At 47.0% G+C, this 21,516-nt stretch overlaps 1 protein-coding gene across 1 annotated transcript in view; it reads right to left on the bottom strand.

Moving 5' to 3' along the window:
* Nucleotides 1-5,536: 5,536 nt before the first annotated feature.
* LOC124648058 (disease resistance protein Pik-2-like) overlaps nt 5,537-21,516 on the bottom strand; it is a 40,261-nt gene continuing 24,281 nt past the window's right edge. Inside the window, exons 2-3 of the mRNA XM_047187882.1 lie at nt 6,482-7,426; nt 5,537-6,394 (exon numbers count right to left, since the gene is read on the bottom strand). Coding sequence (XP_047043838.1) covers nt 5,537-6,394; nt 6,482-7,426 — 1,803 coding nt within the window. The remainder of the gene's footprint in view (nt 6,395-6,481; nt 7,427-21,516) is intronic.

Here is a 21,516-nt window from a genome sequence, read left to right as displayed (position 1 = left end):
TTCTTCTGTTCGCATGGAAAATGTCGACAGTATAAAGCTGGCTAATGGGTGCTTGCCATTCTTTAGTTGTGTCGGCAAATATATCTGAAAATTTTAGACTAATATACAGTTTGAGTTCGCGGTAGAATACATAGTAGCAAGACACCTTTTAATATATGCTTGAACATATGAAGTGAACATTCACAACAATCATACATATGTCCTCATAGTAGGGAGATCAATACGAACGGAATAAATAAATATTAAAATAACAATTGCACCAAGTAACTGGAGAGAGCCAAGCTGGAACATTGATACATGGAAAACACCTTTTAGGCTGATGTCAAATACTAACCAAATTTGCACAACAACATAGACAGGCAAAATGCCACGACAGTAACTGGACACGGCGGATTTTTTCCTTCGCTCTTATGACACAACCCACACCAATGGAAAAAAGAAGAAGAACAAATCTGCATCAAGCCACCAAACAATCTGTCCCTTCAGGAAATGGATCAAAATGAGTTTCTTCCGTACATGAACTCGGTTCATCACTATCTCCTGTGAGCCTCTGAAACCTGAATATTTTATGAGTACAATATATGATAGCTCAGCTGTTGTGTTGTTCGTCACTACTTGATAGAGGATTACAACGCTTCACTGGCGCATGCTTCCAGTGCCACCTGTGGAAGCCATTTTGAAAATAAGAGCCTTTAAAGCTAGCTTTTTGGGTAAGGTGTATCGAATATAAAAATGCAGTCTTGCAAAGATAGAAGAATAACGACCATTCCTTATAAACATGTGTCTTGACATACCAATTGTTTGTATCAGTCAGGGAGGATGAATGTATATCTGCCATTCTGCCAAAGGTCCATGTGAGCTTTCAAGCGTAATGAAAGAAAACAAACTATATGGCAACATCACATGTCCAAAACTGCATATGAAAATATAACAGACCATTTTCATTGGGACTACTCTTTTATTTTTAATTTTTGAGGGAGGGACTACTCTTTTATTAGTACAACAACAAAGCTAGATGGATCGGGAGTAGGCAAGGCAATTGTTGAAGACATTAGGCAAACCTGCAATGGAATTTGGGGAACAACAATCTAGCAGGAGATTGTAGAGAGACCTTACTCTGCGTTCAGAGAAAGGAAAGGAAACATATATTAGGTTATCCAAAGATATGTGAAATATGAAAAGTGAAAAGAAAGATTGGTAAGAGAAAGGACCGTTCGTGCTTACAGCATACAGCGCATGTACAGCAGAAAATCAGCCAAGATGGTGAGCCTATTGCTGCATGAACAACCTGGCATTTTCTATACCTGAAATAACGAATATATAGGTTATAAAAACTGCGATAAAAAGGTAAGCGGTGATAATTCCTGTATTTGCATCTGATCCAACACCGGCTTGCAAAGCTGAAATACAATCTGGGTCATAAAATCTTCATTTGACTCATAAAATCTTCATTCTGCGATAAAAAAAAAGGAACTCAAGGATATGCTCCAGCCCCATTCAATTTGTTTTGCCATATGTAGCCAATACTTACCTGAAAAACAAACAACATGCACTCAGGCAAGAATCTGTCCGCATGCAGGCCATCAGACCCAGAAATCTCCAGCGAGCAGACTGAGAGGCAAGAAATCCAAATAAACCAGGAGGGCCCAAGGTAGCAGCTGACAATCCGATGGAATCAGGTGTAGGTAGACCGTCCAGCGCTTTTCCAGCCGGAGATGAACCTTACAGATTAGGAAGATGTACCGAGGGATTGTAAAAAGTAAAGGAGGGAATAGGATGGGGAGTAATTGGTGTGGATGCGGATGTCAGCATGGCTTGCTTTTTAAGGCTGGAGGCAAGGGCGGCGGGGAATGAGCTCCATTGAGAAGTTTTCGGTTGTTGAATGCCCGGATTTAACACGTAGTAATTTCATGAGCATTATGTCGCGGCAGCACATTCGTTGGGCGGAGGACGGACGTTGGCGGCGGGGAGGAAGCCGAACAAAATAGCTAGGTTGCTGACTTTTTTTTTGCGAAAACGTCCAGCGAGTAGACAAAACGTCCAGCGAGTCGGCCATCGAGCTTGTGAGCCGACGAACGAAAATGTAGCCCATTTGCTAGCCGAACAACATAATCCCAGCCCATATCAGTCTGAAGCTACAGCCCATGACGGTCCGAACCAAGGGGAAGCTACTCACGAGTCACCACGACGATGTGCAAGGTAATAAGGCTACGTGGCTCACTGTGAGACCAGGAAAATGGGGCCATCTATTAAGAAAGAGAAGATTAGCTTTCTTAGCACTACCAACGGCAGCAGGTATATATGTGAGTGAAAATGCAGAAGAGACAACATAAACATGCACAATGGTTTCAAAGAAAAAACAGGACATCAAGAGGTGAATGCATGATTTGAAATCACCAGTACGCAATGATCGTAGCGACTTCCGTGAATCGTCTTGCCACCATCAGGTGACCAAGAACACCCAATCGGCCACATCAAAACATAAGTAGGAGCAGCAACAAAGTACCGCAGAAAAAACCCTGAGATCAGAACAAAAATTAAAGGATGGGGACACATTGTGAAAAAGAAAGCATGCAACCACGCTACCAGCAACCTACAAACCACTGCCATCAACAACCTCACCTAGCCCCGTCAACCTACATACCACTGAAATAAACTGCAGGTATAATACTACGAAAACATATGAGATCATGCATGAACCTGCTCATGGCAGAACATTTCCTTCAATACTAAAAAAATTCATAGTTTACTTTATTTTTTGATAGATTTAAACACCAACTCATAATTGACACGTGGAAGCCAAATGGTTGAATTTAGGACATACTTCCTTTTTCCGAGACATTTGTGCCAGTTTATAACACTTGCAAATACGAAACACATTCCATTAGACATAAATCCTAATTAAGGAAAGACAAATCAGCTTCTTGTTGTTATTTAGAGTTCTGAAAGATTTAATAGTTGTACTTAAGAAAAGAAGATCTCATATGGTGAAAAGTCCATAAACAAAATTTAAATCTGGGATAAGAATCCATGTGTCGCTTGCAATATACATATCACTTTTACCTTTCCAGCCTATATTATTCCTACCATAATCATTGAATCAACACATTCATAGGATTCCGAAAAAGTATTAAGCGTATTGATGTTTCATATCTGGTATAAAGTCAAATAGCTGCAAAGAGAGAGGTATCATATTGCTACGGAGAGCACATGATACTGAATGGGCAAATTTATTTGACTTAAATAGAATCACTTAGCTTTAAAATTCGCATGTTACCTTGCATCTCCCAGGCAACCGAGAAGATAATTGAATCTTAACAATCTGATGGAAGATTGATAGAGAATAAATCATGAAGACACCATGTTCTTTTGGTCAATAGTGTAATAATATAATATATAGTCACTAAAATCAACGGGTTCATTGCAACATAGGCCTTTAAGCTTGTACTTATCCTCTTATGACTCCTATAGCACTTTCAAATGAGCAATTATTTCTTGGCTTTAAAATAACAATATTAAGGATGCATTTACTGCAGGAGGAATATTTTAAATCGAATTGTAGTCGCAGGCATGAGTTATGAATTAAATTCACACAATTCCATATCCATATGTCTATGTGTAAAGAAAGTGACATCCAACAAACTTTAGACCATTTTTAGTGAGAGAATTAACTTTACATATATAGCCTAATCGGTTTATCCATAGTAAACAAAAAGCTAAATGTAAATGACTCATAAAGAGCGTGCTTCTTGTAATTAGGTTATTAGGAAGCCAAGTATGTCAAACTTTTATGTTATTATTAAGAAATGAAGACACAAGTTGGTCCCCGAACCATGCCATACTGAACATCTTATTCAGATAAGTAAATCTAAAGTACCCAACTCATGAACTGTGAATTAATTTCCAATTTATGCAGCATTGTTCTCCAGAACACTATGTGGTTGTTGATTATTTTATTAAGATAATCCTTTCCAAACATAGTATGTTGTCCATTTACAAACTTACATTTCAAATAAGCTGATATTAGTTACTGATAAATAAGTAGCAAATAAACTTGCAATCTAAAAGCAAACAAATGCTAAGACACCTAATTGTATGCCAAGAAAAAAAGAAAATGAAAGAGGTTCTCATTGATAATTACTGTAGACATGTTAAGAAACAATGAATTAAACAAAGCAATGAAATGTATTTACCACTACCGACGTTTTCTAGGGAGTTCGGTAAAGCCATCATCCTGCAATTTTCATACTGTATTTGAGAACTTCCGAATCTTTCTTTTGGTCAATGGAAAAGAGACACATAAGTTAGCAACAACAATAACAAGCCAGCGATCACCAACACTAATGGACAGAATCGATGCTGACTAAAGTGTCGGATTCTTAACACATGTTAGTCCTCCTACAATGAAAGCAAGACGCCTGATTATTTGTCTTTTATTCATATACAAATGCTTAAACATAGAATAAAAAGTAAATTTTGAAGCCATAATTCATTGAACGGATCACTTAATGGTAAAGAAGAGGAGCTAAAAAATTGTGCATTTTAAACGAATAACCTGCTACTGCAGTGTACTATCTTTTTTTCTTCTTTTTATTGGCATTTTTTTGCCGTTTTGGTGCCCAAGCCAAAAGGCTTCCACATCGTCAAATATCTGAAAACCTTGAATGCATTGTTCCAAGGACTGGGATAGTAGCAATCGCTACAACAAAAACAATATCGAATAGTCCCTACAGGATCTAAAGTAAGTCTCATGGTTATACTGCCCAGAGGGGCTACCTAATGAAAGCTCTCTTATAGCTGAATAAAAACTAATCCGCAATAAGAAATTAAACTGAAAATGAAACGACACTGATGAAAAATAGCTAGCAACAAAGATATATAGTGGCTACCTTGGAAATATGCACCCCGTGAGCCACAGAACACTTATACAAATGAACGCGCCAAACGTTAGTGACCTGCAAACACCACAACATTGGAAGATTGAAAAAGTGCAGAGCCGAAAATACGATGCAGGTAAAGCCTGTAAACTTCACAGCTCTGAATTTAATAACTCAATTGGGTTGCAATTCCAGAGCCACAGCTACATACCGAGCAGAGCAGCAGCACTGCGGCAGGGATCGAAGCGAGCGAGGCCGCCGGACCAGAGGGCGCTGGGCGTGGGCGGCGATCGGCCACCAGAGCCCAGAGGACGTGGTGCGGCGACCGGAGAGGCGAGTTGGAGCGGCAAAGGACGGAGGGAGGCGCGACCTGGGACAGGAGGGATTGAGGCGAGGGAGGCGCGACCTGGTCACCTGGGTCTGGGACACGGAGAACGACGCCCACTCGACCACAGAAAATTTAACTCTGCCCAGAAAAATATGCTCCAATCGCAACAGGATTACATGTTTAGAATAATATGTAAATCAGCCATTATAAGTTCGGAGCCCATCTACACTGGTCCCCGAAATATATACAACGACAGATATTATTACGGTAGTACTACTCCATCCAACAAACAAGAAGGAGAAGAAGGGAAAGATACACACATCTGTGGAATTCATACATTTTTCACGACGACGTGCTTCTGACGCTCTCCTAGCTGGCTCAGCATCTCTGGCTTCATGAATTGCGCAAGATAACCCAGCCTAATTTCCTTGAGGCTTGTGAGAACTGATAGCCCGGAGATTTTCTTCAGACTGCGGCAAGTACTAACTTGTAGCAGCTCGAGCCTAGGCATTGCATCTTCTTCAAACAGCACTGATTCAAGGTTTGATAAGGAAAGAAGCTCCAGCACCACGAGACTCGGGCAAGCCGAGTTTTGGAAATGGAGCTGTTTCCCCACGAATGAATACTTCTTCAGGCGTAGAACTGCTAGATTTGGAAGCACCCCAAGGGCTTGTATGGCATCATGTTGCTCCAAACAGCTGCAATCCAGCACCAACTTGCAGAGATTCTGAAGCTGAGGGATCCAATCTTTTACCCTGACGAGCTTACCGTACAGCTTGAGGCTCTCAAGCCAGCTTGGTGGCGACAAACCCTCACCCAGACAACCATCTAACTCATCCACCAATGAATTTCCTCTCATTGAAAGAGATCGAAGATGATAGTGACCAGCAATAGCAGACCAGAACTCCATGTTGTTTTTGCTGCTGATACCAACCACTCCAAGCTTACGCAATTCAGTAAGCTCTCTCAACTCTTTTACGGTGGCATTCCCCTCAACACGGGCACCATCTAGTTTGTGCAGGGCCTTCAGCTGACCAATTCCTCTAGGAACTTTAGCACCACGCAGCTTGTTGTCATAAAGCTCATAGCGGAACAGATTGAGTACATCACGCCTGTTCAAACCACCAGCTACAACTTGTGGTCTCAATAAAACAGGAACCGTAGTCATCCAAAGGCAACATGAGTCAATCTCGGAGGGGACAATATCATGAACGTACCAATCGTACTTAGCTTCTATGCCCTCCTCTCCCTTGACATTGGTATGGCCTACCGATACACGAAGGTTCTGTAGCATCCCAAGATTGGTGATTGTTCTTGGCAGCTCAAATATGTGTGTACCTCTAACATCAAGTGTTTGGAGGTGCCGCAAATTCCCCACAGAATTAGGCAAACGGTAAATATTCAAACATCCTCGTAGAGAAAGGTACTTGAGGTGGTGGAGTTTTCCGACACAGTCAAGATGATGATCTCTCAACCCTAGCGTGTCTTCCAAATCGAGCACTCGGAGGAACCTCATATTCTCAGAGATGAAAAACGGTCTCCAGTCTCCAAACACGGTCATTGACCGTACGTGATACAAGTCCAGCACACCCGGCAATGCATCTCCATCCCTTTTCCAGTTGCTGCCTATGACAAGATGGCGTATTGGACCTTGTGTGCTACTCAAACAACACCCATCCTCCAGTTTGAAGACAAGGTTTTCCTCTCTCGCCTTTGAGATGCATATCTCCCTGATGATATCATGAAGTTGGCAAGAATTAATTTTGCCATTGTAATCATTTACATCTTCCCCTGGCAGGATCATACTCCTATCCAAAAGCTCTTCAAAGTACCTACGACCGAGCTGCTCGGCAGTGATGCCATGAATGTCTCGTGAGTATCCCTCTGCAATCCACCGCCTCACTAGACGATTCAACATAATTACTTGATCTTCTTGAAATATTGATAGGTATAGGAAAGCAGACTTGAGATAATATGGCAAACCATCGTAGCTCCTCATAAGAACTGTCTTTATTGTCCTAAGTTCAGGATTGATCTCTAGTTCAGCACTAATACGATCATTCATCATTCTCCATTCAACAGCAGTTTTTGGCTTAGTTGCTAGAAATCCACCTATGGTTGATATTGCAAGGGGAAGTCCACCACACTTCTTTAGGATAATCTTTGCTTGCTCCATCATAGCCGGGTGAAAACAAATTTGTTCAGTGTTGTCTTTCAATACCTACAACGAATATAATTTTCAAGTTAAGTACTCCGATTACAGAACAACTATCCCTAAATTAAGACTATCAAATACTACACTTGTTTGTGCTAGCTTCAGCTTGTGGCTCGCAGAAGTTAAACTAGGATAAAGCCACTGCGGAAATAACAATAGGAGCTCAGTAGAAAAGATCATATTTCTAAATTTGAAAAGTTGTCAAAAAAATCATACGACCTAACTTTTGAGTACTGTTTGAACACGAATTTCCTTGATTCTATTTATGCATAACTTGCAAGTTTAAATTTTTTTTAAGGTTGTTAGTAACTTAGAGCAGTCCGTTTGCACCACTTAATCTTTTTGCACGGGGAAAAACTATGTAAGTCTTCCCGTGATATTCGTAGAGAAGCTAGTACTTAATATTTTGTTTTTAAAATTATTACATATATTCCAATTTTTGAAAATGTATTTTTGAAATATAATTGATATGGAGCTCAGGTTTTCCTAGGATGAAAAAAAATATTTACACGATGTTTCATCTTGGGCATAGGGAACAAACTTGATTAAGCTTACATTGAACTAGGTATCCCTAGATAAGATGAAGACATCCAGTTATAACTCTTAGAAGTAAATTTATGTATTTCATGCAAACTCTAGAGATAGATTATTATGCTTATTTTTGTGAAAATTAAGTTTAAATGAATCATTACTTGTCTCGTCCTCCATGTCTCCCCACTATGGCACTATGTACTTCTATATAGAGACCCCAAGAAGAATAGTTCCTTACAATGCATGAAAATGCATATTATTTCAGACATCACTTTATCTCTCCTTCCGCATCGCGCCAATCCTGGATGGATCGATTTCTTCTCCCAGAGGGCATGGCACTAGACCAATTAAAGACTAGAACGGTCCTCAGATTAGTTAAAATCCAATTTTTGAAATTCCAATTCCTAATCCAGATCTCCACAACCTTCAAATTTTGGTGAACACAATGCAGAAATCGACATCAAAATCGCACTACAGGAATGGAGCTAGACGCCGACGGCCAGACTCTAGGCCAAGGGCTTTTTATCGGGGCCGTCGGCGTACCTCCTCGCCAGGGCACCACCGGAAGACGACCGTCGGCGTACACTTACCGTCGGCGTAGAGGAGGCTACGCCGAGGGCAGCCGTCGGCGTCAACCTAGCCCTCGGCGTAGCACCGGCATCTCTTGCCCTCGCACCCGCGCCGTCACCGCCCGCTCACGGCGTCAGACAGACGCCGAGGGCTACCCTCGGCATAGGGCATGGCTCCCCTATGCCAACGGCCACCCTCGGCATATAGGTTTATTTTTATTTTTTTCTCTCTCATATTACTTTATATTATGTTTCTATTATTTATTTACTAGTATGAATTACGTAAAAAAGGTTCTACTTTTTAAGAATTCGTAGATGGCATATGTAGCTCCCACGGGTGACGCTCTTCGCAGACGGGTCAACCGGAGCCACTAGGCCCAACTTCTGCTATCGATGTACATATGTCCTAAAACATTTAGGAAAAAATCCATTGCTAACCCTAACTCCAACCCTAACCCTAACCGAGGCCATTCCCGCCCTAGGTTTCCTGCATCTGCGGGCCAACTTTCCATTTTGCGAACATTTTGGTAACCCTAAACCTCACCCGGATCCTAACCCTAACCCTAACCCTATGGGTAGATCTGCGGGGTCCCCGCCCTAGGGTTTCCCAAGATACAAACCATCGGAGCGTCGGAATCGCATACATGGGCTAGCACTTGGTGTATCCGGCTTCTCGGACAGGGGGTTCCTACACTTAGCTAGGCAGATTCTGGATGTATAGGGGGGAACTCCCTCGGAGGTGAACCGTAGAGAAACTTGGGATCATATGGGATGATCCTTATTACCACATGTACCTATGACCTAACCAAGCTCAAATGGAGGCATATGCCCACCGGGAGACCCCCGATGGGATGCAGTCAAAGGGGTAGACCGCGCGGTCAACAGAACTAGGGTTTCGTCAGAAATCAAGCCTCGGAGGGGGTGAATGGCCCCAAAACTTGTGTGTGTCCACATGGCATGCACAAAAGTGATACATTTAAGAACTTAAGACCTATACACGATAGAAAACACTTAAATAACTAGACCCACACACATACCAAAGCGCTTAAAGAACTAGACCCACACACGAACCGAAACACTTAAAGAACTACACCCACACAGGAACCAAAACACTTAAAGAACTACACCCACAAAGGAACCAAAACACTTAAAGAACTAGACCCACACACGAACCAAAACATTTAAAGAACTACACCCACACACGAACAAAGCACTTAACACTGGGTCGACGCATGACCCGCTAGACACACGGACTCGACACACACACATATTAATCAGAAGTCGAAATCTTCGTCCTCACTGGGGGTGTCCCCTGAAGCGGTACTTGAGAGGTTCCAAACCACCGTTCATCATCCTCCCCCCATGTCGATGCCTCTCCTTTGGCGTACTCTACTTCATATTCGGCCCTCCTCTGCCGCTTTCCCGCCCTCCTCTCTCTCCTGTACGTCTGCTTCTCCTTCCAGAATGCGCGCTCTGCCTCGACGGCTCCAGGATGGTCTCTGCGCCATTGTGCTAGGAACTACTCGTCCGCCTCGGTGGTATCAATCCGGCGCTGGCCAGACCTGTACCGCCGCGCTTCACCCTGTGAGCGAAGTAGCGGCTCAGTAGAGAAACTCAGAGCTTCCGTCAGAGACCTGACCTCCGGGAAGTTCATTTCGTGGCGCGGCCGGCCAAACCTCCAAGCCGCAACGTCGTATGCGCGGGCAACAGCCTCCTTCGTGTAGAAGGTGCCGAGCCACACACACGTACCACCGGCGGTGATTTCAGCCGCGAAATGTCCCGCAGGCCGCAGGCGAACGCTGATGAAGCCCGTGTTGCTACGACGACGAGGAGCCATCTCAGCGGTAGCTCAGCTCAGAGGATTTTGTGGCGCTGTTGGATGAGAGAAGTGATGAGGGAAGAAATGTTGCTGGTGTTGTTAGTGGAGAAGACATGGCTATATATATATATATAGGCCGACGAAGGGCTGAAACGGCGGGAAAACTTGGCGGGAGAGAATGGGCGGGAAAGGGTGGGCGGGAAAACTTGCCGGGAAAACTTGGCGGGAAATCATGGCGGGAAAAAAAGGGCGAGAGAGAAGCAGCAGGAAAGGGTGGGCGGGAAAAAAAAGGGCGGGAGAGAAGTAGCAGGGCGGGAGTGAACAAGAGAGAACCTTGGGATCATATGGGATGATCCTTGTTACCACATGTACCTATGACCTAACCAAGCTCAAATAGAGGCATATGCCCACCAGGGGACCCCCGATGGGATGCAGTCAAAGGGGTAGACCGCGCGGTCAACAGAACTAGGGTTTCGTCAGAAATCGAGCCTCTGGATCTAGGGAATGGCCCCAAAACTTGTGTGTGTCCACATGACATGCACAAAAGTGATTTGAGATGGTTTTATATCCAAGGCTACCCCCCAGGTGTGGCCGGCTTCTCGGACAGGGGGTTCCTACACTTAGGCGCATTCTGCATGTATACGTGGAACTCCTCGGAGGTGAACCGGAGAGAAACTTGGGATCATATGGGATGATCCTTGTTTCCACATGTACCTATGACCTAACAAAGCTCAAAGGGAGGCATATGCCCACCGGGGACCCCGATGGGATGCGATCAAAGGGGTAGACCGCGCGGTCAACAGAACTAGGGTTTCGTCAGAAATCGAGCATCGGATCTAGGGAATGGCCCCAAAACTTGTGTGTGTCCACATGGCATGCACAAAAGTGATTTTAGATGGTTTATATCCAAGGCTACCCCCCCAGGTGTGGCCGGCTTCTCGGACAGGGGGTTCCTACACTTAGGCAGATTTTGCATGTATAGGGGGGAACTCCCTCGGAGGTGAACCAGAGAGAAACTTGATATCATATGGGATGATACTTGTTTCCAAATGTACCTATGACCTAAACAAGCTCAAATGGAGGCATATTCCCACCGAGGGACCCCGATGGGATGCAGTCAAAGGGGTAGACCGCGCGGTCAACAGAACTAGGGTTTCGTCAGAAATTGAGCATCGGATCTAGGTAATGGCCCCAAAACTTGTGTGTGTCCACATGGCATGCACAAAAGTGATTTGAGATGGTTTTATATCCAAGGCTACCCCCAGGTGTGTCCGGCTTCTCGGACAGGAGGTTCCTACACTTAGGCAGATTCTGCATGTATAGGGGAAACTCCCTCGGAGGTGAACCGGAGAGAAACTTGGGATCATATGGGATGATCCTTGTTTCCACATGTACCTATGACCTAAAAAAGCTCAAATGGAGGCATATGCCCACCGGGGGACCCCCGATGGGATGCAGTCAAAGGGGTAGACCGCGCGGTCAATAGAACTAGGGTTTCGTCGAAATCGAGCATCGAATCTAGGGAATGGCCCCAAAACTTTTGTGTGGCCACATGGCATGCACAAAAGTTATTTTAGATGGTTTTATATCCAAGGCTACCCCCCAGTGTGGCCGGCTTCTCGGACAGGGGGTTCCTACACTTAGGCAGATTCTGAATGTATAGGGGGAACTCCCTCGGAGGTTAACCAGAGAGAAACTTGAGATCATATGGGATGATACTTGTTTCCACATGTACCTATTACCTAACCAAGCTAAATGGATGCATATGCCCACTGGGGGACCCCCGATGGGATGCAGTCAAAGGGGTAGACCACGCGGTCAACAGAATTAGGGTTTCGTCAAAAATCGAGCATCAGATCTAGGGAATGGCCCCAAAACTTGTGTGTGCCCACATGGAATGCATAAAAGTGATTTGATATGGTTTTATATCCAAGGCTATCCCCCCAGCTGTGGCCGGCTTCTTAGACAGGGGGTTCCTACACTTAGGCAGATTCTGCATGTATAGGGGGGAACTCCCTCGGAGGTGAACCAGAGAGAAACTTGAGATCATATGGGATGATCCTTGTTTCCACATGTACCTATGACCTAACCAAGATAAAATGGAGGCATATGCCCACCGGGGACCCCCGATGGGATGCGATCAAAGGGGTAGACCGCGCGGTCAACAGAACTAGGGTTTCGTCAGAAATCGAGCATCGGATCTAAGGAATGGCCCCAAAACTTGTGTGTGTCCACATGGCATGCACATAAGTTAATTGATATGGTTTTATATCCAAGGCCACCCCCCAGGTGTGGCTGGCTTCTCGGACAGGGGGTTCCTACACTTAGGCAGATTCTGCATGTATAGGGGGGAACTCCCTCGGAGGTGAACCAGAGAGAAACTTGAGATCATATGGGATGATCCTTGTTTTCACATGTACCTATGACCTAACCAAGCTCAAATAGAGGCATATGCCCACCAGGGGACCCACGATGGGCTGCAGTTAAAGGGTAGACCGCGCTGTCAACAGAACTAGGGTTTTGTCAGAAATCGAGCATCGGATCTAGGGAATGGCCCCAAAACTTGTGTGTGTCCACATCGCATGCATAAAAGTGATTTGAGATGGTTTTGTATCCAAGGCTACCCCTAGGTGTGGCCGGCTTCTCGGACAGGGGGTTCCTACACTTAGGCAGATTCTGCATGTATAGGGGGGAACTCCCTCGGAGGTGAACCAGAGAGAAACTTGATATCATATGGGATGATACTTGTTTCCACATATACCTATGAGCTCACCAAGCTCAAATAGAGGCATATGCCCACCGGGGGACCCCCGATGGGATGCAGTCAAAGGGGTAGACCGCGCGGTCAACAGAACTAGGGTTTCGTCAGAAATCGAGCATCGGATCTAGGGAATGGCCCCAAAACTTGTGTGTGTCCACTTTCTATTTTGCGAACATTTTGGTAACCCTAAACCTCACCCGGATCCTAACCCTAACCCTAACCCTATGGGTAGATCTGCGGGGTCCCCGCCCTAGGGTTTCCCAAGATACAAACCATCGGAGCGTCGGAATCGCATACATGGGCTAGCACTTGGTGTATCCGGCTTCTCGGACAGGGGGTTCCTACACTTAGCTAGGCAGATTCTGGATGTATAGGGGGGAACTCCCTCGGAGGTGAACCGTAGAGAAACTTGGGATCATATGGGATGATCCTTATTACCACATGTACCTATGACCTAACCAAGCTCAAATGGAGGCATATGCCCACCGGGAGACCCCCGATGGGATGCGAGTCAAAGGGGTAGACCGCGCGGTCAACAGAACTAGGGTTTCGTCAGAAATCAAGCCTCGGAGGGGGTGAATGGCCCCAAAACTTGTGTGTGTCCACATGGCATGCACAAAAGTGATACATTTAAGAACTTAAGACCTATACACGATAGAAAACACTTAAATAACTAGACCCACACACATACCAAAGCGCTTAAAGAACTAGACCCACACACGAACCGAAACACTTAAAGAACTACACCCACACAGGAACCAAAACACTTAAAGAACTACACCCACAAAGGAACCAAAACACTTAAAGAACTAGACCCACACACGAACCAAAACATTTAAAGAACTACACCCACACACGAACAAAGCACTTAACACTGGGTCGACGCATGACCCGCTAGACACACGGACTCGACACACACACATATTAATCAGAAGTCGAAATCTTCGTCCTCACTGGGGGTGTCCCCTGAAGCGGTACTTGAGAGGTTCCAAACCACCGTTCATCATCCTCCCCCCATGTCGATGCCTCTCCTTTGGCGTACTCTGCTTCATATTCGGCCCTCCTCTGCCGCTTTCCCGCCCTCCTCTCTCTCCTGTACGTCTGCTTCTCCTTCCAGAATGCGCGCTCTGCCTCGACGGCTCCAGGATGGTCTCTGCGCCATTGTGCTAGGAACTACTCGTCCGCCTCGGTGGTATCAATCCGGCGCCGGCCGGACTCGTACCGCCGCGCTTCACCCCGTGAGCGAAGTAGCGGCTCGCAGAGAGACTCGAGCTTCCGTCGGAGACCCGACCTCCGGGAAGTTCATTTCGTGGCGCGGCCGGCCAAACCTCCAAGCCGCAACGTCGTATGCGCGGCAACAGCCTCCTTCGTGTAGAAGGTGCCGAGCCACACACACGTACCACCGGCGGTGATTTCAGCCGCGAAATGTCCCGCGAGGCCGCGAGCGAACGCCGATGAAGCCCGTGTTGCTACGACGACGAGGAGCCATCTCAGCGGTAGCTCAGCTCGGAGGATTTTGTGGCGCTCGTTGGATGAGAGAAGTGATGAGGGAAGAAATGTTGCTGGTGTTGTTAGTGGAGAAGACATGGCTATATATATATATATAGGCCGACGAAGGGCCGAAACGGCGGGAAAACTTGGCGGGAGAGAATGGGCGGGAAAGGGTGGGCGGGAAAACTTGCCGGGAAAACTTGGCGGGAAATCATGGCGGGAAAAAAAGGGCGAGAGAGAAGCAGCGAGGAAAGGGTGGGCGGGAAAAAAAGGGCGGGAGAGAAGTAGCAGGGCGGGAGTGAACAAGAGAGAACCTTGGGATCATATGGGATGATCCTTGTTTCCACATGTACCTATGACCTAACCAAGCTCAAATAGAGGCATATGCCCACCGGGGGACCCCCGATGGGATGCAGTCAAAGGGGTAGACCGCGCGGTCAACAGAACTAGGGTTTCGTCAGAAATCGAGCCTCGGATCTAGGGAATGGCCCCAAAACTTGTGTGTGTCCACATGACATGCACAAAAGTGATTTGAGATGGTTTTATATCCAAGGCTACCCCCCAGGTGTGGCCGGCTTCTCGGACAGGGGGTTCCTACACTTAGGCAGATTCTGCATGTATACGTGGAACTCCCTCGGAGGTGAACCAGAGAGAAACTTGGGATCATATGGGATGATCCTTGTTTCCACATGTACCTATGACCTAACAAAGCTCAAAGGGAGGCATATGCCCACCAGGGGACCCCGATGGGATGCAGTCAAAGGGGTAGACCGCGCGGTCAACAGAACTAGGGTTTTGTCAGAAATCGAGCATCGGATCTAGGGAATGGCCCCAAAACTTGTGTGTGTCCACATGGCATGCACAAAAGTGATTTTAGATGGTTTATATCCAAGGCTACCCCCCCAGGTGTGGCCGGCTTCTCGGACAGGGGGTTCCTACACTTAGGCAGATTTTGCATGTATAGGGGGGAACTCCCTCGGAGGTGAACCAGAGAGAAACTTGATATCATATGGGATGATACTTGTTTCCAAATGTACCTATGACCTAAACAAGCTCAAATGGAGGCATATTCCCACCGAGGGACCCCGATGGGATGCAGTCAAAGGGGTAGACCGCGCGGTCAACAGAACTAGGGTTTCGTCAGAAATTGAGCATCGGATCTAGGTAATGGCCCCAAAACTTGTGTGTGTCCACATGGCATGCACAAAAGTGATTTGAGATGGTTTTATATCCAAGGCTACCCCCAGGTGTGTCCGGCTTCTCGGACAGGAGGTTCCTACACTTAGGCAGATTCTGCATGTATAGGGGAAACTCCCTCGGAGGTGAACCAGAGAGAAACTTGGGATCATATGGGATGATCCTTGTTTCCACATGTACCTATGACCTAAAAAAGCTCAAATGGAGGCATATGCCCACCGGGGGACCCCCGATGGGATGCAGTCAAAGGGGTAGATCGCGCGGTCAATAGAACTAGGGTTTCGTCAGAAATCGAGCATCGAATCTAGGGAATGGCCCCAAAACTTTTGTGTGGCCACATGGCATGCACAAAAGTTATTTTAGATGGTTTTATATCCAAGGCTACCCCCCAGTGTGGCCGGCTTCTCGGACAGGGGGTTCCTACACTTAGGCGGATTCCCGAATGTATAGGGGAACTCCTCGGAGGTTAACCGGAGAGAAACTTGAGATCATATGGGATGATACTTGTTTCCACATGTACCTATTACCTAACCAAGCTAAATGGATGCATATGCCCACTGGGGGACCCCGATGGGATGCAGTCAAAGGGGTAGACCGCGCGGTCAACAGAATTAGGGTTTCGTCAAAAATCGAGCATCAGATCTAGGGAATGGCCCCAAAACTTGTGTGTGCCCACATGGAATGCATAAAAGTGATTTGATATGGTTTTATATCCAAGGCTACCCCCCCAGGTGTGGCCGGCTTCTTAGACAGGGGGTTCCTACACTTAGGCAGATTCTGCATGTATAGGGGGGAACTCCCTCGGAGGTGAACCAGAGAGAAACTTGAGATCATATGGGATGATCCTTGTTTCCACATGTACCTATGACCTAACCAAGATAAAATGGAGGCATATGCCCACCGGGGGACCCCCGATGGGATGCAGTCAAAGGGGTAGACCGCGCGGTCAACAGAACTAGGGTTTCGTCAGAAATCGAGCATCGGATCTAAGGAATGGCCCCAAAACTTGTGTGTGTCCACATGGCATGCACATAAGTTAATTGATATGGTTTTATATCCAAGGCCACCCCCGGGTGTGGGCTGGCTTCTCGGACGAGGGGTTCCTACACTTAGGCGGATCCGCATGTATAGGGGGAACTCCTCGGAGGTGAACCGAGAGAGAAACTTGAGATCATATGGGATGATCCTTGTTTTCACATGTACCTATGACCTAACCAAGCTCAAATAGAGGCATATGCCCACCAGGGGACCCCCGATGGGCTGCAGTTAAAGGGTAGACCGCGCGGTCAACAGAACTAGGGTTTTGTCAGAAATCGAGCATCGGATCTAGGGAATGGCCCCAAAACTTGTGTGTGTCCACATCGCATGCATAAAAGTGATTTGAGATGGTTTTGTATCCAAGGCTACCCCTAGGTGTGGCCGGCTTCTCGGACAGGGGGTTCCTACACTTAGGCAGATTCTGCATGTATAGGGGGGAACTCCCTCGGAGGTGAACCAGAGAGAAACTTGATATCATATGGGATGATACTTGTTTCCACATATACCTATGAGCTCACCAAGCTCAAATAGAGGCATATGCCCACCGGGGACCCCGATGGGATGCGATCAAAGGGGTAGACCGCGCGGTCAACGGAACTAGGGTTTCGTCGAAATCGAGCATCGGATCTAGGGAATGGCCCCAAAACTTGTGTGTGTCCACATGGCATGCACAAAAGTTATTTGAGATGGTTTTATATCCAAGGCTACCCCCAGGTGTGTCCGGCTTCTCGGACAGGGGGTTCCTACACTTAGGCAGATTCTGCATTTATAGGGGGAACTACCTCGGAGGTGAACCAGAGAGAAACTTGGGATCATATGGGATTATACTTCTTTCCACATGTACCTATGACCTAACAAAGCTCAAATGTAGGCATATGCCCACCGGGGGACCCCCGATGGGATGCAGTCAAAGGGGTAGACCGCGCAATCAACAGTACTAGGGTTTCGTCAGAAATCGAGCATCGGATCTAGGGAATGGCCCCAAAACTTGTGTGTGTCCACATGCCATGCACAAAAGTGATTTTAGATGGTTTTATATCCAAGGCTACCCCCCAGGTGTGGCCGGTTTCTCGGATAGGGGGTTCCTACACTTTGGTAGATTCTGCATGTATAGGGGGGAACTCCCTCGGAGGTGAACCAGAGAGAAACTTGAGATCATATGGGATGATAATTGTTTCCACATGTACCTATGACCTAAACAAGATCAAATGGAGGCATATTCCCACCGGGGGTCCCCCGATGGGCTGCAGTCAAAGGGGTAGACCGCGCGGTCAACAGAATTAGGGTTTCGTGAGAAATCAAGCATCAGATCTAGGGAATGGCCCCAAAACTTGTGTGTGTCCACATGGAATGCACAAAAGTGATTTGAGATGGTTTTATATCCAGGGTTACCCCCCAGGTGTGGACGGCTTCTCGGACAGGGGGTTCCTACACTTAGGCAGATTCTGCATGTATAGGGGGGAACTCCCTCAGAGGTGAACCAGAGAGAAACTTGAGATCATATGGGATGATCCTTGTTTCCACATGTACCTATGACCTAACCAAGCTCAAATGGAGGCATATGACCACCGGGGGACCCCCGATGGGATGCAGTCAAAGGGGTAGACCGCGCGGTCAACAGAACTAAGGTTTCGTCAGAAATCGAGCACCGGATCTTGGGAATGGCCCCAAAACTTGTGTGTGTCCACATGGAATGCACAAAAGTTATTTGAGATGGTTTTATATCCAAGGCTACCCCCCAGGTTTGGCCGGTTTCTCGGACAGGGGGTTCCTACACTTAGGCAGATTCTGCATGTATAGGGGGGAACTCCATCGGAGGTGAACCAGATAGAAACTTGAGATCATATGGGATGATCCTTGTTTCCACATGTACCTATGACCTAAACAAGCTCAAATGGAGGCATATGCCCACCGAGGGACCCCCGATGGGATGCAGTCAAAGGGGTAGATCGCGCGGTCAATAGAACTAGGGTTTCGTCAGAAATCGAGCATCGGATCTAGGGAATGGCCCCAAAACTTGTGTGTGTCCACATGGAATGCAAAAAACTGATTTGAGATGGTTTTATATCCAAGGCTACCCCCCAGGTGTGGCCGGCTTCTCGGACAGGGGGTTCCTACACTTAGGCAGATTCTGCATGTATAGGGGGGAACTCCCTCGGAGGTGAACCAGAGAGAAACTTGAGATCATATAGGATGATCCTTGTTTCCACATGTACCTATGACCTAAAAAAGCTCAAATAGAGGCATATGCCCACCGGGGGACCCCCGACGGGCTGCAGTCAAAGGGGTAGACCGCGCGGTCAACAGAACTAGGGTTTCGTCAGAAATCGAGCATCGGATCTAGGGAATGGCCCCAAAACTTGTGTGTGTCCACATGGCATGCACAAAAGTGATTTGAGATGGTTTTATATCCAAGGCTACCCCCATGTGTGGCCGGCTTCTCGGACAGGGGTTCCTACACTTAGGCGGATCTCGCATGTATAGGGGGAACTCCTCGGAGGTGAACCGAGAGAGAAACTTGAGATCATATGGGATGATCCTTGTTTCCACATGTACCTATGACCTAACCAAGCTCAAATGGAGGCATATTCCCACCGGGGGACCCCCGATGGGATGCAGTCAAAGGGGTAGACCGCGCGGTCAACAGAACTAGGGTTTCGTCAGAAATCGAGAATCGGATCTAGGGAATGGCCCCAAAACTTGTGTATGTCCACATGGCATGCAAAAAAGTGATTTGAGATGGTTTTATATCCAAGGCTACCCCCCCAGGTGTGGCCGGCTTCTCGGACAGGGGGTTCCTACACTTAGGCAGATTCTGCATGTATAGGGGGAAACTCCATCGGAGGTGAACCAGAGAGAAACTTGAGATCATATGGGATGATCCTTGTTTCCAAATGTACCTATGACCTAACCAAGCTCAAATAGAGGCATATGCCCACCGGGGGACCCCGATGGGCTGCGATCAAAGGGGTAGACCGTGCGGTCAACAGAACTAGGGTTTCGTCAGAAATCGAGCATCGTATATAGGGAATGGCCCCAAAACTTGTGTGTTTCCACATGGCATGCACAAAAGTGATTTCATATGGTTTTATATCCAAGGCTACCACCCAGGTATGTCCGGCTTCTCGGACAGGGGGTTCCTACACATAGGCAGATTCTGCATGTACAGGGGGAACTCCCTCGGAGGTGAACCAGAGAGAAACTTAAGATCATATGGGATGATCCATGTTTCCACATGTACCTATGAACTAACAAAGATCAAATGGAGGCATATGCCCACCGGGGGACCCCCGATGGGATGCAGTCAAAGGGGTAGACCGCGCGGTCAATAGAACTAGGGTTTCTTCAAAAATCGAGCATCGGATCTAGGGAATGGCCCCAAAACTTGTGCGTGTCTACATGGCATGCACAAAAGTAATTTGAGATGGTTTTATATCCAAGGATACCCCCCCAGGTGTGTCCGGCTTCTCGGATAGTGGGTTCCTACACTTAGGCAGATTCTGCATGTAAGGGGGGAACTCCCTCGGAGGTGAACCGGAGAGAAACTTGAGATCATATGGGATGATCCTTGTTTCCACATGTACCTATGACCTAACAAATCTCAAATGGAGGCATATGCCCACCGGGGGACCCCCGATGGGATGCAGTCAAAGGGGTAGACCGCGCGGTCAACAAAACTTGGGTTTCGTCAGAAATCGAGCATCGGATCTAGGGAATGGCCCCAAAACTTGTGTGTGTCCACATGGAATGCACAAAAGTGATTTGAGATGGTTTTATATCCAAGGCTACCCCCGAGTGTGGCCGGCTTCTCGGACAGGGGGTTCCTACACTTAGGCAGATTCTGCATGTATACGTGGAACTCCCTCGGAGGTGAACCAGAGAGAAACTTGGGATCATATGGGATGATCCTTGTTTCCACATGTACCTATGACCTAACAAAGCTCAAAGGGAGGCATATGCCCACCAGGGGACCCCGATGGGATGCAGTCAAAGGGGTAGATCGCGCGGTCAACAGAACTAGGGTTTCGTCAGAAATCGAGCATCGGATCTAGGGAATGGCCCCAAAACTTGTGTATGTCCACATGGAATGCACAAAAGTGATTTGAGATGGTTTTATATCCAAGGCTACCCCCGAGTGTGGCCGGCTTCTCGGACAGGGGGTTCCTACACTTAGGCGGATTCCGCATGTATAGGGGGAACTCCTCGGAGGTGAACCGAGAGAGAAACTTGAGATCATATAGGATGATCCTTGTTTCCACATGTACCTATGACCTAACCAAGCTCAAATAGAGGCATATGCCCACAGGGGACCCCGATGGGCTGCGATCAAAGGGGTAGACCGCGCGGTCAACGGTAACTAGGGTTTCGTCAGAAATCGAGCATCGGATCTAGGGAATGGCCCCAAAACTTGTGTGTGTCCACATGGCATGCACAAAAGTGATTTGAGATGGTTTTATATCCAAGGCTACCCCCAGGTGTGGCCGGCTTCTCGGACAGGGGTTCCTACACTTAGGCAGATTCTGCATGTATAGGGGGAACTCCCTCGGAGGTGAACCAGAGAGAAACTTGAGATCATATGGGATGATCCTTGTTTTCACACGTACCTATGACCTAACCAAGCTCAAATGGAGGAATATTCCCACCGGGGGACCCCCGATGGGATGCAGTCCAAGGGGTAGACCGCGCGGTC

This window comes from Lolium rigidum, chromosome 4 (assembly GCF_022539505.1).
Source record: "Lolium rigidum isolate FL_2022 chromosome 4, APGP_CSIRO_Lrig_0.1, whole genome shotgun sequence".
NCBI lineage: Eukaryota > Viridiplantae > Streptophyta > Magnoliopsida > Poales > Poaceae > Lolium > Lolium rigidum.
Note: the sequence above shows the minus strand (reverse complement) of the source record. Positions and strands in the feature narration are given on the sequence as shown.